The sequence below is a fragment of the Notolabrus celidotus genome, chromosome 4, assembly GCF_009762535.1.
Source record: "Notolabrus celidotus isolate fNotCel1 chromosome 4, fNotCel1.pri, whole genome shotgun sequence".
Classification (NCBI taxonomy): Eukaryota; Metazoa; Chordata; class Actinopteri; order Labriformes; family Labridae; genus Notolabrus; species Notolabrus celidotus.
This window is the reverse complement of record NC_048275.1, coordinates 9490402-9514416: the sequence shown is the minus strand read 5'-3', so window position 1 is coordinate 9514416 and position 24015 is coordinate 9490402. Positions and strand designations below refer to the sequence as shown.

Here is a 24015-nt window from a genome sequence, read left to right as displayed (position 1 = left end):
AAATGTTCCGTCGCTTGTAGAAGTGTCTCAACACTCGTAGAAGTGTTTCTGGTTTTGTAAATGTGTTTTCTTAAAGGTGACATATTACGCTCTTTTTCATCAATATATATTGGTCTAAGAGGTCCCCAAAACATGTCTTTAAAGTTTATGCTCAAAAAAACACTTTGAAATCAGAGTTTGGCAAGCCTGTAAACCCCTCAATTTCAGCCCTGCTCAGAACAGTCTGTTTTCTCTTTGACCACGCCCCCTCAGGAAGTGGATGTGGCCTCGGCTCTCCAGCACGTTGATCTAATGTTTACATGTTGGCTGAATAAACACGGCTGCTGACAGACCGCATTACTTCAACCCTCTGAATCTGATCCTGACGGAGAGGCGCCTGCAGCAGGACCTTTCTGAACGATTGGTCACAGATTTAGTGTTTCTTGTTGTTTTATTTGTCAGTATGTCTACGTGTCTTGGTACACAGCTACGAACATGTAGCTATGTGGCTATGCTAACTAGCGCTAGCACTTATCCATGAAAAATAAAAATCATCCACTAGATCTTCAAATCTGCAGACGTGGGGAGTAAAACCGACCTTTATGTTTATTAAGACAGCCTACAACTAGCATGCCTCCCTCCTAAGCTCCTTGTTAGCACACGTGTGCAGGTAATGAAAAACAGAGGAGTTGAGTTGTTTTTTATACAGTCTATGGGCTGAACAAGCTCTGAGCTCTGACTTCCCTTAAAGACCGAATGTCGTTGTGACGTAACAAAAACACGGAAGTCTGAAACGGCTCGTTTCAGCACACATTTACAGAAAGGTGTAGAAATCAGAACAGGGGCAGAATGGATTTTTTTTCATTCTCGGGGGGTTTGTAGACATGCCAGGGAAACATATTTCAGGTAGAGAACCATTAAAAGTTGATTTTGCATGATATGTCACCTTTAAAGCTGCTGTTGGTAGTCACAGATAAACATCTGTTCAGAGAGAGGGACGTCGAATGTCAACACTATCCCTCCCAATTAGATTTCCTCTTCGCCCCCCAACACAGATCGGTGTGTGCAGTCATGATAGTGCCGGACTCATGACCGATCGGAGGACATAGTAAGGGCCACCCCTTAACCAATCAGGACAGAGGATTGGAGATTAGCTATGATTGGTCCGTCATAAAAGGGACGACGCAATAATAACATTGCTTTATAGAAAGGCATTGGAAAACACAGAGATTTCGCCACTTACTCCACTTACCGATAACTACAGATGGGCATTATGACCTTTTCTCCAAACCCAGCAGAAAAATGTAGTTTTTTACACCATTCCTACCAACAGCAGCTTTAAATGTCAATTTGTCTTAGCATTGGTAAAAGTGTTTTGCTAATGTAATTTTGTTTTATAAAATGTAAAAATGTTTTCCAAAATGTAAATTTGTTTCCAACTTTGTAAATGTTTCATCCCTTGTAAATTTGCACTGCACTTCCCAGCCACCATAGGTATGACCAAAGGTGACGGCAAGCATCAAGGGTGGTGGTTTCGGGACCGTTGAACTGTTAAAAAGGGCCCCACTAAGTAAGGGATAATGAATGGGCGTCGATGCAAGTAGGGTCACTTATTTTTGCACAACACCCCTGGTCGTGACAGAACTTGAGGAAACACCAGGAAACTGCCCTCTTGATCCTGCTGTTCAACTCTTCCCAGCTCTCTTCATGTTGTGTTGTAGGAGGAATTATCTGTGTTACGTTACTCATCAGTGCAGCACAAATATTGAGATAAGGGCGTAATGGACTGGGGTGGCTTGTGTTTATTCTAAATAGCTGAACAATGTCTTCAAAAGGGTAAAAGACAGATGCAGTTGTTATTTTGAGGCCATCACCCCACCCCTTTTGTCTCCCCCTCAGGCCACTGCCTCCAAACATCAGTGAGTGAGGCTTTGTTTGCAGAGGGGCTGGCCGGCAGACACGCCACCAAAGCTCACAAATAGTCGCTCTGTCCTCTAACCCGAGCTCTGTGTGACACTCTGCTGAGGAGGATGAGGAGGAGGAGGTCATTGTAATAATACTTAAGGAGAAAAAGAGAAAGAGTAAAGGTGGACTGTCAACATACAGATCTGGCTGGATGTTTTCACACAATAAAGAGGGTACAAAGGGAGAAAAAAACTGCTGTCTTTCTACCTGCTTGGACGCTGGTGAATTGTTTTCTTTCATATAAAAAGCTTAACAATACTTCCCTGACCTTTTGCTCTCACTCTTCTAAACTACTCCAGTTGTACTTCATGCAGTGTTCTCACAGATTGCACCATTGTTAGTATGAATGCTGAGAATTCCTCAGGCCCCGGCCGTGTCAGTGCAAAGATAACACAGTTGAAAGTTGCAACCCCTCCCTCAAGTTCTCCTAAGGAAAGGTATGTGTGACACTGAGAGAGCTCTACAGGTTCAGTTCATTCATTGACTGACGAAGTAGCAGATAATAAGTAAGTGTTTAAAGAGCTCCCATAGACCTCTATTTGAACCACTCCTGCATTCAGTAAAACATGTAAGAACCTGATCTGGTAAAGCATAACTGACTTACTGACTTGAAGCTACACGACACAGACAATGCTCAGACAGGAACACGGAAGCAGCAGAAGACGAGTTTTACAAGGATTGCAAAAGAACAAACCGGCTCCGTATACTGTTTCATTCAAACTGAGGCATGCTGTTAGAAAAAATCTTTGGAAGTTTTACTGGAAAAATGTCCTGAATTATACGTACACGTTTAAATCTTCAATAAGCATGGTTGTTTGAAGGTCTTAAAATAAGGACCTAAAGGTTGCCTGATAAAGTCACCAGTCTTTTTTTCTGTCCCCAAATCCAAATTTCAACATTCATACTGCCTACCATGATTGCTCAAACAGAAATACAATGTTTTAACCATAGACTGTAAATAAAAATGTTTTAACATGCACAAAAAGTCAGCTTTAAGCTCCTTTAGGGAACTTTTAGTTTGTGTCAATTTTATGCTCCTTGGACCAAACTTATTTTTGCTGATTTCATCCTGTACATTTTTTTCAACCAAAAGTTATCCTGCTTTTGTACCAGTCAAATGTATTCCTCATTGAGAATCTTTGCAATAGAAATGTAAAAAAAAAAAGGCATGCAGTTACTATATTGATCTATAAATACAATTTGGAGTCATCTTATTTGAGGGTTCAGCATAGACTGTACAAATAATGGATGTAGTATCCGTGATGTCACCCATCTGTTCCTGAAGCGCTGTTTTGAGGCCAATGGTCGGCGGCAGCCTTATTGCTGCTGTCAAGCGATTGTGAGGTAAAGAGGCGGGCTTTGAGCCTCCTATCCAACAGCTACATTGTTCCCGCCTGTCAATCAAGTCAGCTGTACCTCTCATTGGAAGACTCATAATCTCAATATCTTTGAAATTGCAGCGTTAGAAAAAATTTCACCCCCCTCACAATGTGTGTCGATCAAGAAATGAGCTTTCCAGACTACACTCGTTTTTTGAACCAGGCTGTAAACATGAATATTTCAGATGTAAAGATCGGCTTCTTTGAATTGGTGTGTATGTGGTTTCCAGTACTTCCAGAGCCAGCCTCAAGTGGATCCTTGATGAACTGCAGTTTTTAGCACTTCCACATTGGACTCATAATTTTAGACAGGAGGTTACTGCTTGGTTACAACAGTAGAGTGCCTCACTTCTCTGTAAAGCGAGTGTACCCCACATGTCTGAGGCCTGCTGTCACTCACTGCTACAGAGCCAGAGTGATGAAAGATAGAGAGACACTGTGGCTAGAGCGAAGAAGCACAAAGTTAGTGGTTAAGTTAACCTTATTTACTATAATTGTTTAGCTTGTTGCATACACACATGTTCTAATTTGCACTAAACCAGCTGATTATCTAACATTGCTTGCACTCAAACATCAGGCAGGGTTAGAAAATGTTTTCCCAAAATGTTGAAAATGTAAAATGTTCATTTGAGTTTTGTTGGTCTTCAAGAAAAAACATCAGCATCCAGCCTTCATCATTTTTATGGAAGAAAAACAAGATTTTGTAAACAAGTAGCTTTACATTCTCAGTTTGTATTTAATGTGTTACAGCGAGTAAAGCATGAGTCACATCATGTCAACCCAGATTTACCAAGATTTCTGAAAATATATCTATTATAACAGTTTATAAACACGTATTCTACCTTGGCCTTCCACTGAATAAGATGTTATATAATGCCTGTCCTGCCCATAAATATATAAACACAGCTTCCTGTAGCACTTTGTACACATAGGGGACTGTAATAGGACTCTATGTAACTGGATACAAATGGAAAAACAGTCACAATCCAATATCTGAGTAGATATGCTTCATGCATGTGTGTTATCAGCAGATATTCTGGAGGACCAAATTCATCATGCAGAGAAAATGTGACCTTTGCATGTATTATTCAGATTTTAACAATATGTTCTAATGCAGAGCATGTGAATGTAGGTCACCTTTACATTTCTGCTACATGTTGTGCTCATTCAGTGGACAAGGCCACATAGTCTCTCATTAAACTGAATTAGCATGGGAGTGCAGCACTGCAGTGCAGCACCGTGAGAGCTTATAATCCAAACATTGTTGAGGTTTTCTATACCAGCATGTACTGTTAGCCCCTGACTGTTGGAGAGAAAATGAGGAACAAGAAGGAAGAACTAGTCCAATACGACCTTCTCTCTCTCTCTACCAAAAAAACAATAGCAGTTACAACTTCTTTTTTTTGCGTTGACATAGTAAGAGGAGTCGTTTCTGTTTTAGGAAACTTTAATGTGCTTTAAAATATGCTTTTCTACTTTCTGTATGATTGTTACATGACAAGACTGATACCAACTTTATATAAGCATGCTAACTGTAAAGGGGCTGTAACCAGCTAGCTATCTCAGCATAAGACTAAGAGGAAACAGCTAGCCATGATCAAATCAACATGATCTCAATCGGGCTCTCGAGGTTTCTCTTGGATACTTATATAAAAACGTGAACAGAGGCAAGCTAGCTTGCCCCTGCTTTTAGTTTGGCTTGAGTTTTGCTAAACTAGTTTGCTGCAGCTTTAAATTCAGCATGAAGTCTTTTCAGTCCTCTTGTCTTACTCATTTCAAAACTATTCCTTTAAGTTTAACATGACGTTTCTGTCCCGTAAGCTAGGATACAGTTGTTCCCATTATGGTTCAGGACATTTGATGTTTCAAAAGCAGAAACTTAAAAGCAGGCACAAGATTTCAACAGGGTATTTGATACACATTAGTCTGATATGGACTAACATGAACTTGCATATTGTCACAATGGAAATGGTAGAAACAAACTGGTCCAGAAGGCACCCTGTTTATGCAAAGACCTCAAAATAAATAAATACTAGCTATGCATAATTTGACAAAGTTTAGATCGTAAATACTTAAATGCTGACTGAGTAAATTCTAGAAGTTTAGGACGATGACAAGACTATAAAGAGGGGCTAGTTTTCTAACGATGAGGGATGTTAGAGGGAATGAGTTCATACTGTGCTCATAATACACACCCTCCCTTTCACATTGTGTCTTAACCTGATTTTGAATGTATACAAAGTACTTTCAGCTTTGGTTATGCTTTGGCTGGATGGCTACATATTCCAAACTGGAGACCCTGCTCTGCAAACACACAGCAAATCCAACTTCTGCTGTTACAACCTGTCAATAAATACACATTACAGTAACACAGGGTAGGATTTATATAACGCAACACTACAGGCAGGAGGAAGGTCAAGCAGGCCCAAGATGCATGCTCTAGTTACACATTAAGGACCACAGTAAGCACTCAGCTCTTTTATTTGTCCCTTAAGTTGTTAAGGATGATGAAACCTTCAGCTGCCGACACACACAAGAGCTTTCATCTTTGGACCCCCTGTAAAAAGCGTTGTTTTATGAGTCCAAATGTGTGTTTGTTTGCTGGTGGCACAAAAGACTTTTTTTTTTTTGCTTTGGAGGGCATTTCCTCGAGAGGTTGGCGGGGAGGCGTTATTGTGCAGTTTCAACCATACTACAATACTCCTCTCTGTTAACTGTATTAATTAAACCATTCAATACCATGAGTAGGAACGTGTGCAAAAACATGGAAAGTCTCTGGATGCATGTGGCTATGGCTTATTTCTTCTCAAGCGAGTGCATGAGACTATTCTGCAATAGGAGATACATATACCCCTTAGCAGCATTAGCTAACACGCTACAGTGAGAGCTGGGTGACGGTTTCCTCAAATGTCAATCCATCCTCAGTTTCTTGTGCGCGCCGTGGTCTGAAGACGCCGTCCCGTTCACATGTCCGTTTGTTGATGCAAGAGAGCCGTTCTGGTGCTCCTTCTTTAGAGAAAGACTTTGCTTCTTGTACGTCTGGTGTTGGAGGAAAAGAGACAGAGAGAAGTTAGAACATTTAATATCACAGCCAAGAAAATAAATAAATCATTAAAGTAAAAGAAAAGTGAAATGAGGATTTTCTATTTCTAATGAGAGATTTTTGCTGTAAAATTTTCTAAATCTTGAATAAAAATTGTATCAACTGTTTAAAAAAAAAATCAGGCTGCAAGCAAACTGTACCCTTGCACAAATATTACACCATGTAAGACTGCAACAGAGCTAATATTATCTTTTAAATCAAAACATAAGTAGGGGCGTCGTTTTTGCTTAGAAGTTAAAATCCATGTCCCATGTACAGAGACAAATTCCTCGAATCAAGTCAAACCTGTGGCCCTGCATGTCATCCCTCAATCTATCACCACTTTCCTATCATCTTAATATAGGCATAAAAGCCCCAAATAGACTTTAAATAACACAAATATACAGTTAAATGTATAGTACAAGAGATTAGGCTGCTTCATGCTCAAAAAAATATTTAAACCAACAATGCAGATTTTTGTTCCTCATTAACGTTCAGCATCAAGCCCTATAAAGTATGTCAAAAGCATAATTTGGTTGATGCATAAATAATGCATAAAAATGCAGCTGGGCACTATAGTTTTTGCAAATCCCACACAAACAGAAGTGGAAAAACACATTTTTTATGGACTACTTTCAGTCACGGACTAATACGTGTTTTTGTGAGCAGCAGCTTTACAGTGTCACAATTTAATTTAGCTGACACTTGTCTCCAAAACAATGCACATCTGGGAGCAAATACAACAGGGGCAAGGATCTAAACAAGAGGGAACAACAAAAGTAACGGTGCAAGCCCACTGATAGTAAGCTAAGTCCCCAAGAGACCTCTGCTGCTTCACCTGTTGTCAACAGTACGTCACCATTTACTCTGTATGGAGGGTTTTTATATAGCGAGGGATGAATGTTAAAGGTGGCACCTCCAGCTTGGTATACGTCACTAGGCATCCCAGAATGCTTTTCCCAGGATTGCAGACAGTTGCAATACATAATGAATGGGAGTGAATTTTCAGCCGTGCTCAGTTACGTGCAGGGCGCCTGAACCAGAAGAGCCAGAAGAGCTGCTTCAAGTTCACCAGAAACAGCCACCAATCAGTGTACAAGCTTGTAAAGTCTGATGTTACCTCACCACAGTGTGACTTATGAGCTTGATTTTTGAATGATATGAGTCAAAAAATGATTCAGCTTAACTACAAATGTTGGTTTGTTTATTTAAAATGATTCTGAGATAATACAAAATATCCACAGACAATCTGAACTCATCAATCAAAAGGTTAAAAAGAAGAAGGGAAACTGACCTGTAGGTAGAAGTTTGCGAAAAAGAAAATGAGTGTGACAACGTAGCCTATTTGGAAGTACAGCCATCCCTTAGGGAATTCACAAGGCCATACGAATGCACACAACGTCTGAGACATGGTTAAGAAGAACTGGGTCTGTGGAGGAAATATGACACACACAGACACTGCAGTTAGGAGGTGACACAGAGAGCCTATAGAAAAGCAGTATTGATCCAGAGCCTAAAATATCTCATTGATGCACAAATATATTCACTGTGTTGATGCAAAACAGGCTGCAGGAAAGTCTACAAGGACACTCACAAGATGGAAGCAGCAACATTAGAGACATAATATTAAGCATGTATGAAGATCAACTATTTTTACAGAGCAATACAGAGTTTTGAAAGGATAATAAGCTTTTTGTTCATTCTTCACTGCATTACTATGTAAATATTGTACTTTTTACTCTGCTCATTTATATGGAAGATAACATAATCAAAGCACATTTTAGATTTTCAAATGCACCTTTAAATTCTGTATAAACTCTAGTTATACATTTAAGATTTTCTTAAGAATACTCACATCTCTGTTCTTTATTTAGATGTAATGAAGTATATTGAAATGGCAAATATATCACAATTTTATATCTTATATTTACTAGATTTTTGAATATCATTCTGACTGATGTGCAGATTTTTTGGTTGTCTCTTTGCTCTCAGGACCTGCTACCGTAGATCAATCCATCTAGACACTGTATGTACTGTAAAGCTTAAGAGTTTCATGCAAAACACAAGATATGCATTTAAAATATCTACTATAGTTACAAAATCTCTACCAGGAAATTCTGGCCTGCAGATGAGACTTAAATCTGTCATTACCTTCAGAATATTCCGACTGTTTTCAATAGTCTAATCTGGTTAAATGCATTCATCTTTAGGTAAATAAGATTTTAAAGTGTGTCAATATGTATTAATGTCTTCATGAGGTTTGGGTTTTGTAGTTGTATCTATCCTAACTCAGTGGCGGAGCTAGACAGTTTTGACCTAGGGGGCCAAACTGGGGCACTGACTGCCAGCTGTGGAAAACATGACGGGCTTACCCCAAACTTAGGAGGGTTACCTCCAATAATCACATCTACTTTAACTTCTTTTTATAAAATATTTTTTAAAATGTTAAAAATGTTTTAAATTTCTAATATTAACATTAAAAATGTAACCCGACAGAGTATCAACATTTAAATCTGCTGAACTGAACTCTTTAAGGACTCAAAATGAAGATGACTGTCCAAAGTCAAAGCATCAACAAAAACAATATTCAAATCCACAGAAACTACTGTCTCTGCAATTGTTGAAACACAACAACACAATAGCTGATTTCAATATAAGTAATGCCTCTGACATGGCAAATAGCCAATTATGTTTAAGAATTTCAGGGTGGCCAATGGGGTGGCCAATCAGTTTTCAGAGGTGGCCATGGTCACCCCTGGCCATCCCCTGGCTCTGCCACTGTCCTAACTTGAATGGTAAAACAAGTTAAAACACTAAAAGGCTACTAAAACACACAGTAAGTACAATAAATCCAAAGTTAGAAAGTATGCATTTAACTCTAATAAACTTTTTCTCTGCATCGTGAGAACTCAATAATATTTTCAATTCATTTAGTGAGGAGTTTTCATGAGCTGATACTGTTGACCCCTTTGGACAAAACAGAGTTTTTCCAGAATGATGACTATATTTCCCATGAGCACCACTGTTATTGTTACTGTTAAAAATTGGTGAAGTGGTGAGGTCATGTTTAGACTGTGATTTATTACTGTTTAGCCCACAAAAGTATCAGTCATGAGGACAAAACATTATGTCAAAAGACAATCATCCTAAGAAATATACTCCTGCTGCTTGCTAACTTACTCCTCACTCCCAAACTTCACCAGCAGAGCTCTAAACAGAGACACGGCAGGATAAGTGCCAAATAACGACTCATTGATTATTATTATTTTAATCTGACCTGAAAACAGGCACTAAACTTCAGTATAAAGAAAAAACAACCTTGTGTGTGAAAGTCTCATTTGAGTATGTAGGTCACGCAGAGGCATCTGAGTAAGAGTGAGACTATTTTTAAAATATGTAGGTGTCTGAAAACCACAGGATGAACCCACCAGCTGCAACTGTGTGATGTACTTCTTCCACCAGAGGTATGGCCGCATGGCTGGGATGGCTGAGAGGCCGTAGTAAGAGTACATCACAACATGGACGAAGCTGTTTAAGCAGGCACCGAAGTACGCTGAGGCGAGAGAGACAGGAGAGAGATGCAGGAAGTTATTCATCTACAGGGAGCAATAACAGTTAGAGAGCAGAGAGTGGAGCACGATCACACAGGGAATACAAAGTGTTTCATTAGTTGGCTCTGTTCAGAAGCAACAGTCAGGGTCAAATCAATACCGGGCATTAACTCTATGACCATATCAAATGCATCTGAGAAATAGATGTTTGTCATACAGTCTAGACATGTTCAGGTCAATCAGTGTCACTTGAGTCCTGTAAGGCTTTGTAGGGAACACAGGGTATGTTCAGGGTTAGTGGTTAAACATTAGAGCCCTTAACTTAACAAGAGAAACTATAAACTTTGTGGTTGGAAAGGTTTGAGTCACTGACAGGGGGAAGTTGTCTTAAAGTACTCACTGTGGCCGCAGGGAACCCAGTTCATAACGAACCACCAGATATTCAGCATGCTGGCGTGATGGTAGATATGAAGAAATGAGATCTGGTGATTATTTTTGCGTAGTATGAAGAATAAAGTGTCCATGAACTCGATGAGCTTGGAAAAGTAGTACCACCAGAGTACATTTATGACCTGAGAAGAGACAGACAAACAAAAAGAGTTAGATTCAAAAATCCAGTTTGTTTTTGGAGAGCAAAAAAAACCCCCATACTCCTTATTCTACCCTCACAGCGTGATGAGAGGTTCATCCTGAAGGTCTTTGGAAGTTCAGGATGAAACCATAAAGCAGAATGGCACGATGATAAAACTTTCATTTAATCAGTGCAGGGCTGAAAAGCTTCACAGATTCCACTCTGAGCTTTGTTTTCACCTCGGCTGCAGAGCTGAAGAGAGTCATCATGATGGCATGATTGGGATTAAACCGACTCCCTGTTTCTGCAGCTTATCTGCTGGGATTTATAGATACCCTCACAGAGAAAACAAAGCTGATTTGAGAAAAACAACACACACACACATTTTGTTTATTATTATATTGAGGTGATAGAGATGTCTACATGAGGCACTTTTATTCTGATCACGAGTGGTCCGTGCAAACATAGCTGTTGTTAACTATCATTGTTATTGCTATAATTAGGGTGCACATCATACTGTTCATCGTGTCAGGAGACAGAATGGGAAATGATGTGTAGTGTTGAAGAATGACTCAACAACATAAAAGCCCCACCAGTACAAATAAAGAGGTTGAATTTTTTAAAGCTGACTCACCTTGTTATCCACTTCCTGTGCACTGTGAGTGTTCTGGCAGTAGAAGTTGTAGTCTCCGGGCCACACAGCAGCAACAAGCTGAGAAAAGAGACAGGAAGATAGATGATGTTAAGAACTCTATATGGTTAGTGGTCCAAAGCGGGTTGTTTTGGTTGTTACAAACATGCATAGTTTGTGGGAGTTTATGTTTGTTTGTTGTGTTAGTTTGGGCTGGAGATTTAATAATAATAATAATAATAAAACATTCTATTTATATAGCGCTTTTAAGAAACTCAAAGACACTGTACAACTATTAAAATCGATACAAGCAAGGAACAAGGAACACAGATCAAAGCAACAGTACAATCACAAATGTAAAGCTAACTTAACAAGGTGAGTTTTTAAAAGAGATTTGAATGTTGAAGGGTCAGAGCAGTTTTGGATATGGGAGGGGAGAGAGTTCCAGAGGATGGAGGCGGCTACGGAGAAGGCTCTGTCCCCCTAGGTTCAGTGCTTGGTTCTGTGAGGTGGAGACAGTAGGGTTGGCATGTGAGGAACGCAGGCTATGGGAGGGAGTGTGATGGTGGAGAAGGTCAGTGAGGTAGGAAGGGGCCTGGTGGTGCGGGCTCCCTGGTGGTTGTGGTCTCCCTTATTGAGCCTGTGTAGCATTGTTGCTCGGGCGACCGTGACAGCTACATACAGTTTTATGCACTTGAATCTAAAGGTTAAACTTGAAAGATATAGTGTTGCAATTATTCCGTCTCTTCCCTGCTTGTACACACACACACACACACATCCACAGACAGACACCAAGCCAGATAAAAACATTTAGACAAACATCAGTTTGCTGCCAGGTTGTGGTGACCGACGTTTAGCTGCTGATGTTTAAACATTTTATCTACAGCATGAACTCCCGCTGAACTTTATGTTTGTCTTGATGGCTGGATCACATTGTAGAGTACAGTTTGATCACAGAGAGTGCAGTGAGTTCAGTCATGTGAAGTATTTCTACATAGAGATCAATGGAATTGCCAGGACAAGAGTGTCTATTCAAAGTTAGGGCTGGAATTAGCAAGACTGTCCAGATAATAATAAGTATCACAAAATCAAGGTTACAGTTTGATAAATGGGGATGCATGAGGATAACACAAGCTAGCTGTTATATTGCTACTATTATATCTGATTAAGGAAGTTTTTCATGCAGTCAGCACAGTAAGATTTGCATTTAATACTTCAGATCCTTACTGTGTTATATCATAGCGTTGCGTCTGAACAAAGAGTAAACATTTGCCTTCATTAGCCAAAGAAATGTTACTGAAAATGTAGCACTTTTAGAAAATGATGGACTATATCAAATTCATTTTATTGTTAAATCCTGCCTTTCAAAGGCTAAGTGGTGCACACTGTGAAAGAACACAAACGCCCCCCCTTCAGCACAAATGATCAAATGCGCACTAATGGCTTGGCTTAATGCTGATTCACCAAATCAATAAAGATCCACAGTCTTTGTCCACTGCTGTAACAAGCTTTACTAAAAACACCAGAGCCAAGAAACTGACACAAGTTTAAAGCAGGCCTCAGGATGTTTCAAGGTTTAAATCATTAGGTATTATATCTTTAAAGCCTCTAACTTAATATGCCCCCCTGATAATTTCTCCAAACCTACAGCTGTGTAGGTCAGCCTATAGATAAGAGCTAAATTATTCACAATCATTATGTGATAAGCCTCTGTGCCCTGGATAGTTGACAAGAACAGCACTGCCCTGTACTTTAATCACGTCAAAGTACAGGGCAGTTTTGGTGACATTGATTTTGGACTGTAAAAAGTTCACCCCACAGCCAACCGTCCTCTGGGGCCTTACGCAATGCAGACAGAAAGACAAGAAGCTTTATCTGCCGCTGGGATTTATAGGCGATAACAGATCATTCAGACCAACACAAAGACTTCACTTACAACTCAGGGGCACTTAAACAGAATTTATTACTACTAATGCAGTATCACTACATATCATATCGTAAACTCAGCTCCCATTTACCAAAGCAGAGTACAATTTAATGCTGGTTTACATCCCTACGTCTATCAATCACACTTATATCTTGCTGAGGATTCAATTATAGAACAGATGCCACTCTTTCATCCATCAGCTAATTAAGATACAGCTGTTTCAGCTTGGTATAGCATAGATGGCTAATCCTAAACACCAGGGGCTTCATGTACAAAGGGCTCGTACGCACAAAAGCGTGGCGTACGCTCTTTTTCACGGCAAAGTTCAGATGTATCAAGAGTGAAATGACCGTGGAAACATGCGGTGCCTCACGCCATCTTCATGGCTGGTGTACGCATGTTTCTAGAGCTGTTGATCCTTCCACACAGATTCATATATCTGTATATTTTTGTGCATACAACACTTTCTGGATTTGAGCGTATGCCATGTTTTATAAGGAAATCCACTTCAAGTCTTCTTTTAGGTTAACTGTCATCCTCTGTTTCCTGTGTTGTCTCATGATTTTGGCTTCATATCTAAAAGGAACAGTTTGACATTTGGAGGAATATGCAGATTTTTTGTCCTTTTCAGTAAAAGCCGTAGCCTGCAGCTACGTAAGCTTAGCATCTTGTCCTGACTTTAGCTTCCTATTCCAAAGTGAGTTTGTCTTTTTAAGGAATGTGCTTATTCCAAAATATATATATATATATATATTTCAAAAATCAATAAAGCTCTCACATGTTGCAAAAAAATATGAAGCTAAAGCCTTGCAGCAGGTTAGCTTAGCTTAATACGAGGACGGGAAATTGTCAAAACAGTACGTTGCAGCCCTTCTAATGCTAAGCTAAGTTAACATAGCTTTGGCTTCATGTTTTTCAGATGCATTGGTCTTACTGACCTTGTCTCTCGGAAAGGAAACATCTAGCTAACAAGTAATGAGACACATAACAGATCCACATACCACAGCTTAAAGTCTAAACACACTTGTCTTTATACAGGACAAGCAAGTGGCAACATCCGGTCTAAAACTGTGAGTCAATGCAGAAATGCTAAAAACTGCAGTTCATCAAGGATCTGCTTGAGGCTGGCTCTGGAAGTACCGGAAACCAAATACACACCAATTCAAAAAAGCCGATCTTTACAGCAGAAATAAACATGTTTACAGCCTGGTACAAAAGACGTGTGTAGTCTGGATAGCTCACACACACTGTGAGGGGGGGTGAATTTTTTTCTAAAGTGGCAATTTCGAAGATATTGAGATTACAAGTCGTCCAATGAGAGGCACAGCTGACTTGATTGACAGGCGGGAACACTGTAGCTGTTGGCTAGGAGGCTCAAAGCCCGCCTCTTCACGTCACAATTGCTCGACAGCAGCAATAAGGCTACCGCTGCCGATTGACCTCAAAACAGCACTTCAGAAACAGAGGGGTCACGTCATATTTTACTATGTCCATTATTTATACAGTCTATGAGGACAACACAAGAGAAAAATTGTGAACTAGGATGTTTTGGGGTCAAAAGTGTTTGGATTTTGATACTTAACACATAATTAGCTAGCTGTTTCCACTTGCCTGCAGTTCAAATGATAAGCTATGCTATTGCTATGCTATGCTAGATGGTTGCAGCTGCATATTAATTGTACACACTTAAGTGGTATCAAACTTTTAGCTAGCACAACAAAAAAGTAGTATATTGTCTAAGATGTCAAAGCATTCCTAAACATACAGATCTCTTTTGTTTTTCATGCAGTGGTGATAAATAAGGGTGCAGCGTGTGTTTTCTCTTATTTCGTTCTTAATCTTCCTGTCAACAGTGATGGGATTTAGACTATTTGGGAACAATTAGCAAGCTGTTGCTACTTGCCTCTGATCTAAATGCTGAACTATGCTCACCAGCAGCTGGCTAGCTTCATATTTTTGTATTTTAAAGCCTTTTAGCAAACACTACAAAACATATATAGATAGAGGTACATCTTTTTATATTCACACATTAGTATTAAAATAAGGGTATGGCTCTTTCTTTCTCCTTTTTTCTTTCACAACCTAACTGTATCACTTCAACAGCATTAGATGTCCAGCAGTCTGTTTACCTCATAGACCATGTAGAAAGACAGGACCGTGAGGCCCAGATTGTGGAGCACCAGGAGGCCTCTGCAGGAATACGGCTGTTTGTTTTTCATGTACCTGGGCCCCATCCACACCATCAGAAGGTACATGACTGTGAGTGCAAAGGTAGGTGGGTAGTTGTCTAGCAGCAGCCATCCCCTCACCCGCTGATCTGGAATATGGAGAAACAGAGGCCAGTTTTTATCGCTGCTAAGGTGGCCTCATTGAGGAGTGAAAAGCAGCAGCAGCACTGCAGGAATGTTTGCTCAATACCAAGAAGGGTTAACAACGAGAAGGTGTAAAACTTTGGCACAGTCTTTGTGCAAGTCCATGCAAAAAGCATGTACTGAAACAATTGGGTGAAAGGTCTTAAGTGATGTTTGCCTTCAGCTTGTCTGTATTCGCTTTAGTAAAACAGTGATTCTAACATTTGCAACACATTGGTAGACAAAAACATTCATCCTACACATTTTTATATACAGTAAGTTACTCATTTGATGACAGAAACTTGACTTACCTCTTGGGCCCATCCATGTCTCTAAATAAGTGTTAAGTTTATGATTGAAGGTCTCCATTTGTCACCTAAAAACAGAACAAATAAAAAAAAGATTACTCACAATCTTTGTCAAGTTGAGATTACTCCATGAGCACTTGTTGAGCCCCCCCTCCCCCAAAAGAAACATTGCAAACTTCAAGCCAGCATGTATCATTTATTCTTGGCGACTTACAGCAGAACACCACAACAAATTGAACATTATATTCCTGATTAATATAGTGAGTGACAAGTTATGAACCTTCTATACTGATAAGGGGAGTCTTTTAGAAAGATAAACTGTAATTTGGAGGATGTCTCGGTCAGATATATGCTTTCCCTTTTGCTCTGTTTTGGTCTGTACCACCAGGTGAGAGAAATGTTTTAACTACCAAAAGATATACTGTGATCACTGTGTGAGTTCCTTACTTGTTGTAATTTTTTATCTGTAGCTAGCAAGTACCCGCAGAGTTCATCAAGGCTGTTTTGGCTCCTAGATCAACTCTGAGGATGAGAGTGACTCACTTTTAGGAATGTGAAGATCAAACATGATAAACCTTCTTGTTTGTTTTTTATATTCCTAAAAGTGAGTCACTCACATCCTCTGAGTTGATCACTGAGTGAGTTGCTTACTTGTTGTAATTTTGTATTTGTAGCTAGCAAGTACCCGCACAGTCCATCAAGGCTGTTTTGGCTGTCAGTGCCATGGATGTGTTGATAGAAATGCATTCACATTTGAATAAAACTGCATGTGTGATTGCATACAGACAACTGTCTCTTGGCTTTATTCTCACAACCCCTGGTATCATTTCTGCTTTAGGTTGGGTTGAGCTGATGTGAGAACACAGCAGGGACTATTTAGGGAACTTCACCTTGAGCAACTACTGGGCGGGTGTTACAGGATGAATTAAAACACCCGAGTTTGAAGAGGGAGAATCCCTTTCAAGAAGCCCAGAGAAGGTGTCTGCACATCTATCTGTTTACACATAGCATTGATGTACTTTCAAAAACAGTCATCATGCCATTTAAGACTCTGTTGCAACATCCGCCATCATGATGTATACATTACACTCTGGCTTTCACAATGCTTTTAATGTCATGTCCAGACTCCTGAGACCTTCCTCCAGCCCACTACCCCTTCATCTGACAGAGAAGACGTGTGAATAAGCAAATTTGGAAAGTTTGGGGGAAAGAGCTCCAGAAAATGTCTAGTTATTTTTCAGGAGCACATGTGTGACAGGCTTAAGAGTGACAAGTTGGACAGTTTAACAAGATCAAAACAATTATTTACACTGTACAGATGCTCAAATAATCCGCCTAAAGATTAACTCAAGGGTTTTTATTAATAACTGGTGTGTTTTTCAACAATGTGATATTTGTCTAGTATTATGCTTTGATGAATCTTTTGTCTGCACAGTGCAGGGGGCCTCATATACAGAGGCCACAGTCCCTTGATGTATCCATTGCAGGTTCAACTTCCAGCCACAACCCATTGCTTCCTCTCTCTACGCCCACCACTTCCTGTCTCTCCTTTCCAACACAGACATAAAGCCCCAGAATAAATCTTGAAAAAGCAGCTTGTGAAATAATGATTTGTCCTTTAGATATCTGATTTTAAAGAAGATGTCAAAACATGGATTTCTGCTGACCTTTCTCAAAGTTTTTATAACCACAGAAGTGCTTAGTGCTGCTACATTTTCTATGACGAAACATTTCTTGCCCAAGCCGTCAAACTGGGGTGTTGCCTAATGATAAGCATATGTTGATCTCTATCTTTGGTGAAACAAGGATGATGTAATCTTAACTGACTTAAACAAGCCGCCCAAACAGTCAGTGGTCGGTACTTTCCATTTAAGTAAAACACAAAGAATTCACTGCAATGCTGTAGAGAGTCCAGTCAGCCCTGTTACAAAAAGCAGAAGGCCTTTTACATGAGTATGAAATGTCTGATTGTTCACAGCTGGATGGATCACTTAGTTTTTCAGTTATTGTTCCCTGTAGTCAAGGGCTGTTCCTTTTCTTCCTTCCAAGCTCAAAGCCAAAACAAACATCTCAAGTTTCTCAGTCCTTTCTTTTTTTCATACCAAACCACATGACTCTGGAAACATTAACAGAAGATAAATGGGTATTTTATAGGTTGTTTTATTTGTATCTGTATTAGATAAGGTTTACAATGTATGGGATTTGGAGAGTATGCTAGTTGATGCACTGATCTGATTCTGTAACCAATTAGCTACCTTGAAAATCCAACATTATGTACATATTTGATATCACACAGATAGCAGAAGGGTAGACAATTTTGGAATCTGAATAAGGAGAAAATGTCTTAACCCCACCATCTGATCTTCTCACTGTGAAACCTAAAAACTCTCCTGCACACAGTCCTGATTTATCATCACCTCAGAGGTATTCTTCTTTATATTGGCTCTTGAAGGTGACATATCATGCAAAATTGACTTTTTAATGGTTCTCTACCTGAAATATGTTTCCCTGGCATGTCTACAAACCCCCCGAGAATGAAAAAAATCCATTCTGCCCCTGTTTTGATTTCTACACCTTTCTGTAAATGTGTGTGAAACGAGCCGTTTCAGACTTCCGTGTTTTTGTTACGTAACAACAATATCCGGTCTGTCACGGAGTCAGAGCTCGGAGCTTGTTCAGCCCATAGACTGTATAAAATAATACTGAATCCCCCCTCCGTTTTTCATTACCTGCACACATGTGTGCTAACAAGGAGCTTAGGAGGGAGGCATGCTAGTTGTAGGCTGTCTTAATAAACACAGAGGTCGGTTTTACTCCCCACGTCTGCAGATTTGAAGATCTAGTGGATGATTTTTATTTATCATGGATAAGTGCTAGCGCTAATTAGCATAGCCACATAGCTACATGTTCGTAGCTGTAGCTGTGTACCAAGACACACGTCAACATACTGACAAATAAAACAACAAGAAACACTAAATCTGTGACCAATCCTTCAGAAAGGTCCTGCTGCCTTTCTGGTAGAGGTCGGTTTTACTCTCCATGTCTGCAGATTTGAAGATCTAGTGGATGATTTTTATTTATCATGGATAAGTGCTAGCGCTAGTTAGCATAGCCACATAGCTACATGTTCGTAACTGTGCACCAAGACACACGTCTACATACTGATAAATAAAACAACAAGAAACACTAAATCTGTGACCAATCCTTCAGAAAGGTCCTGCTGCAGGCGCCTCTCCGTCAGGATCAGATTCTGGATCAGATTCAGAGGGTTGAAGTAACGTGATCTCTGAGCAGCCGTGTATATTCAGCCAACATGTAAACATTAGATCAACGTGCTGGACAGCCGAGGCACATCCACTTCCTCAGGGGGCGTGGTCAGAGGGAAAACAGACTGTTCTGAGGAGGACTGAAGAAGAGGGCTTTTCAGGCATGTCAAAATCTGATTTCAAAGTGTTTTTTTGAGCATAAACTTTAAAGACATGTTTTGGGGACCTCTTAGACCAATATATATTGATGAAAAAAGCGTGATATGTCACCTTTAAACTCCACAACCCCGATGCATCATTTCAGGATTCACACAAAAACACCTATGCACAGCCACAGAAACAACAGCATACTGCAGTCCTCATTTCCACGGATGTGTTTATGAGCTGTGCATTCAATTTGGTCCAATTACGTCACAGACTACTACACCACTTGACAGCCTCTACACCTGCGTCTACAGCTGGAAACATAACACTCACACTCGAGTCTTTTCTGTATGTAATGTTCTCCCAAAACTGCTCCTTTGGATGTGATGCTGTGTGACACCAAGCCTGTTTCTCCATCAAGACACACACTCTTTAAAGAAAACAAGATGTGAAAAATAAGAATTTGTCTCAAATCAGATTTTTGTGTTGAAGGTGAAAGTCAAACACAGCTTGAAGCTTTAACATCACAATGCTGGACTTGACAGACTGAAAGGTGAGTCCAATTTAGCTACAATATCACAACTCAAGATGCATGTCATTCTGAAGTCAAAGGATAAGGAAATATGGCTTCTAGAACTGAGGGAGCTCACATGTGACTTCGTTAACATGTGTATATTTTAATCTATGTATCTGAATCCAGTGAAAATTTACAAGGAAACTTTGATCTAATAATTTATGGCTTCAAATCACTTTGCTTGTGTATCATTTCTACCTTGGTTATGCTTTAAACAGCTAAATTACACAATAGAATACACAAATCAAATACGGGTCATCTATCAAAAACGTCTCGCAAACACATGTATCCCAGTATAAAAAACAATTTCCTGTGCAGGTCATCAAACTCGAATGCAATTCTGCTCTGCAAATTGCATCCCTCCATAATCACTTCCCTAACAGGAACAAAATGAGCCTTATTGTGGCCATCCTCAGCACAGTAATATCCATGCAGGGTTGACCACAGATGCATTATGCTGCACTAGAGCATCATGATCTGCAAGGCCTCTATCAGGGCATGATGAGCCACAATTAGGAGAACAAATTAGCAGCCAGTTTGACTGTCTTGGCTAACTTATCACATATCATATGTCTAAACAAATCAATCCTCCAATAACACAGAGTACAATTCAGGATTTAGACTCAGCTGTCTTCATCACATTCGATCTTGACTTGACTATACACTGAGAGTCAGGGTTTGGATGTGTAACAGTGGAAACAACATAAACATATGTCCACCATTCATATTTTTTCCAACCAAGCTAACTTTCCCTTCAAGATCTTGAGATGTATTAGACAATTACAAGTGATGTGGCACATCAAATAACAGGATTGCTTTACTGTAATGTGGATTTTTACACATTTTCAGGGATCAATGTGATGCTGCATGTATATTATAACGTCAATGGACAAGCCAAAACCAGAACATAGATAGATAGATAGATAGATAGATAGATAGATAGATAGATAGATAGATAGATAGATAGATAGATAGATAGATAGATAGCATTAAATCTTACCATCTAAAATTAAAAGCTACTGAAAGTGAAACTAGGACCATACTCTGATAATGGTAAGAATATGAATATACATCTACATTGTGTTTTACGCTCAAGTCTATAAATGTGTAGAGTCACTGTAAAGGATCATGTTTGTTAGAGTAGTATACAGCTTTAAATTTCCAGAAGCTTCCCATGACAACATTTTGAGCAGCCATCAGCAGAGATTCAAAAAGTGCCCACCAGGAGCACACACTGGCACCTATCAACCACAAAGACAACTTAATGAAAACACACTGCATGGCTGTTTAAAGTCATGTTTTAACATCAAGATGATGCACAATGGTAGATCTGTGACAGATGCATCCTCTGTCTGCGTCCTGTCAGGTTTTTCACATCTCAACATTGTATAAAAGTGATGTTCCATCAGGGTCACACGTGTAATCTAAACAGCACATTCCTGCTCGGAGTGAAAGCAGCAGCATGGTGTCCTGTTAGACTAAAATATGTGCACTGACGCTGGTATGTCATTACATCATCCCCTGGTCTCAAAGCAAAAACTTCTGTGTTCATTCATTGACAATATTTAACTGTACAGATGCTCAAATAATCTGCATCAAGATTAACTCAAGGGGTCTTTATTTGTACGTTTAACTGGTATGTTTTCATCAATTAGATATTTGTCTAGTATTATGCTTTGATGAATCTTTTGTCTGCACAGTGCAGGGGGCCTCAAACACAGAGGCCACAGTCCCTTGATGTATCCATTGCAGGTTGGACTTCCGGCTGCAACCCCTTGATGCTTGTTTCCTCACTTTCTACTCCCTCCACTTCCTGTCTCTCCTTTCCAACACAGACATAAAGCCCCAGAATACATCTTGAAAAAGCAGCTTGTGAAAGAAAGCTTTGTCCTTTAGATATCTGAATGTAATGTAAATGTCAAAACTTGGCTTTCTGCTGACCTTTCCCAAAGTTTGGAAAACTGGTTGTTAACCACAGAGGTGTTTAGTGCTGCTACATTTTCTATGACAAAACATTTCTACTTCTTTGTGCATTGTTTTCTTGCCTAAGCTGTCAAACTGTTGTGTTGCCTAATTGGTAATGGGTTGATCCCTACCTTTGGTGATACTACATGACTGGGTTGGCCAGAGCCGTGGGAAGTGGCTTTAAGTTAGGGGTGCTGTAGTAAGAGGTGCAATTTTTTTTTCTTTTTGCATTTAGGTTACTTATGCAACTGATAGGCTGTAGCGCACATACATTTTATTTTTATTTATCTGGTTTGAATACAAGCTTTCAGGAGAACTTTTCATTATAAATTCACAAATTGCAACTTCCATACCCCGTTGTACAGCAAAGAGCATACAAGCCAAACCTGGTAAAACAGGCCCAAAAGGCAGTAAAGCGCATTAAACATAACTTTATCCAAATACATTTAGTTTTTAAGCAGGCACACACACAGGGCCCATGCATTGGGTTATTTTAAAATGACTAATTATTTAAAATTGCTATAATTATTTCTCAAATCTTCCTCAGTCATTACATTTTCAGAAAATAATACAATGAAAAAAAAAACCTGATTTATTGTGTTAATTAATGTATTTGTTTGAACTTATTTATGCATCCAGAAAAAAATGTGTGATGCCTTTTCCAACAGTGGGTGCTGCAGCAGCTTCAGCACCCCTACTTCCCACGGCCATGGGGTTGGCTGTTTGTAAAGTCACTTTTTTAACATCAAGATGATGCACAATGGCACAATCTGTGACAGATGCAGACAACATTTTGAGCAGCCATCAGCAGAGATTCAAAAGTGCCCACCAGGAGCACACACTGGCAACTATCAACCACAAAGACAACTTAATGAAAACACACTGCATGACTGCGCTGGCTGTTTATAAAGTCACGTTTTAACGTCAAGATGATGCACAATGGTAGATCTGTGACAGATGCATCCTCTGTCTGCGTCCTGTCAGGTTTTTTGCATCTCAACATTGTATAAAAGTGATTTTCCATCAGGGTCACACGTGTAATCTAAACTGCACAGTCTTGCTCGGAGTGAAAGCAGCAGCCTGCATGGTGTCCTGTTAGACTAAAATATGTGCACTGAGCTGATGACGCTGGTATGTCATTACATCATCCCCTAGTCTCATAGCGAAAACTTCCGCGGGTTCATTCATTACTATTAAAGGACAAACTTATCGCATCCATGTCGATCGCATCCAGGCTACAGTAACAGCAGAGGTCACAGCTTCAGCATCACCAAAACTCCCCGACGCGAAGAGACGCCATGCGCCCCGGATAACACTTCCAAATGAAAGGAAAGAAAAGCTCACCTAAAAGACTCCCAAACGTCCCGCCAGCGTTCCTTCAAAGACTGAGCTGTAGAGAGGGTGATGAGGTGCAGCTGTGTGAAGAGGACTGCCTCCCGTTCGTCTGCGTAACCTTGTCTGGTTGGCCGGTCTGAGCACAATGTGCAGCCTTGTCGCTCAGTGGAAAAATAGTGGGAGGAACACGCAGACTGGCCCGCTGCCCTGCAGGAGGGTAACAGCCAGGAGGTGACCCGGTGTGGTGCAACCACGGAATCAAAAACATGACATGTTGGTTTATCTCTGATTTATGATAACTGAGGTTTTAAAAGCTTTTTAGTTTCTGTTCACTGTTAAAACAAAGCACGTGGAAGCTGTTTCAGTTCAGGAAGCAAGCTATCAGATACGGTGGCCCTGAAGGACAAAACTAATTTAGAAGAGATGAAACACTTTTACAAAGTTGGAGACAAATTTACATTTTGGAAAACATTTTTACATTTTGGAAAACATTTTTACATTTTATAAAACATTTTTACATTTTGGAAAACATTTTTACATTACATAGAAATAAATAACATTAGTAAAACACCTTGACTCTCATTTTCATATAAGAAAACAAATTTACCAAATAAAAAAAAACACATTTACCAAATTAAAAAAAACACATTTACAAGCAGTGAGACAATTTTACAAACAACGGAACACTTTTACCATTCCTGAAACAGAATTTACATTCATTTTTAACAGAAAAGGGAATGTACCATACACCGGAAGTGATCCAGTACCAAACAGAGTACCAGTACCAAACAGAGTACCAGTACCAAACGTCGCTCCGCTTGGTTTCTCTCCATGGCTGTTTCTGAAACCGCCTACTATACTAGCAGTATGTACTGATTTGGCCAAAATTCAGTATGTAGTAAGTAGTATGTGAACAAGAGCAAAATCTGCAGTATGCCAAAACTCCCCAGATGTCTACTGATTTGGGAAAATTTCACAGTATGCATC

At 39.7% G+C, this 24015-nt stretch overlaps 1 protein-coding gene across 2 annotated transcripts; it reads right to left on the bottom strand.

The window, feature by feature from the left end:
* Positions 1 to 3988: 3988 nt before the first annotated feature.
* elovl5 (ELOVL fatty acid elongase 5) lies at positions 3989 to 23402 on the bottom strand. 2 transcript variants are annotated; one of them, XM_034681700.1, is made up of 8 exons: positions 23038 to 23402; positions 15748 to 15812; positions 15215 to 15402; positions 11162 to 11239; positions 10357 to 10528; positions 9834 to 9958; positions 7700 to 7834; positions 3989 to 6362 (listed from the first exon to the last, which is right to left on the bottom strand). In XM_034681700.1, exons 2-8 carry the CDS (start codon positions 15803 to 15805, stop codon positions 6234 to 6236), a joined length of 885 nt encoding a protein of 294 aa, XP_034537591.1. In that variant the 5' UTR covers positions 15806 to 15812; positions 23038 to 23402; the 3' UTR covers positions 3989 to 6233. The 2 variants fall into 2 exon arrangements, with proteins under 2 accessions (XP_034537591.1, XP_034537589.1); XM_034681698.1 differs by lacking the exon at positions 23038 to 23402 and adding an exon at positions 22900 to 23010.
* Positions 23403 to 24015: the final 613 nt, after the last annotated feature.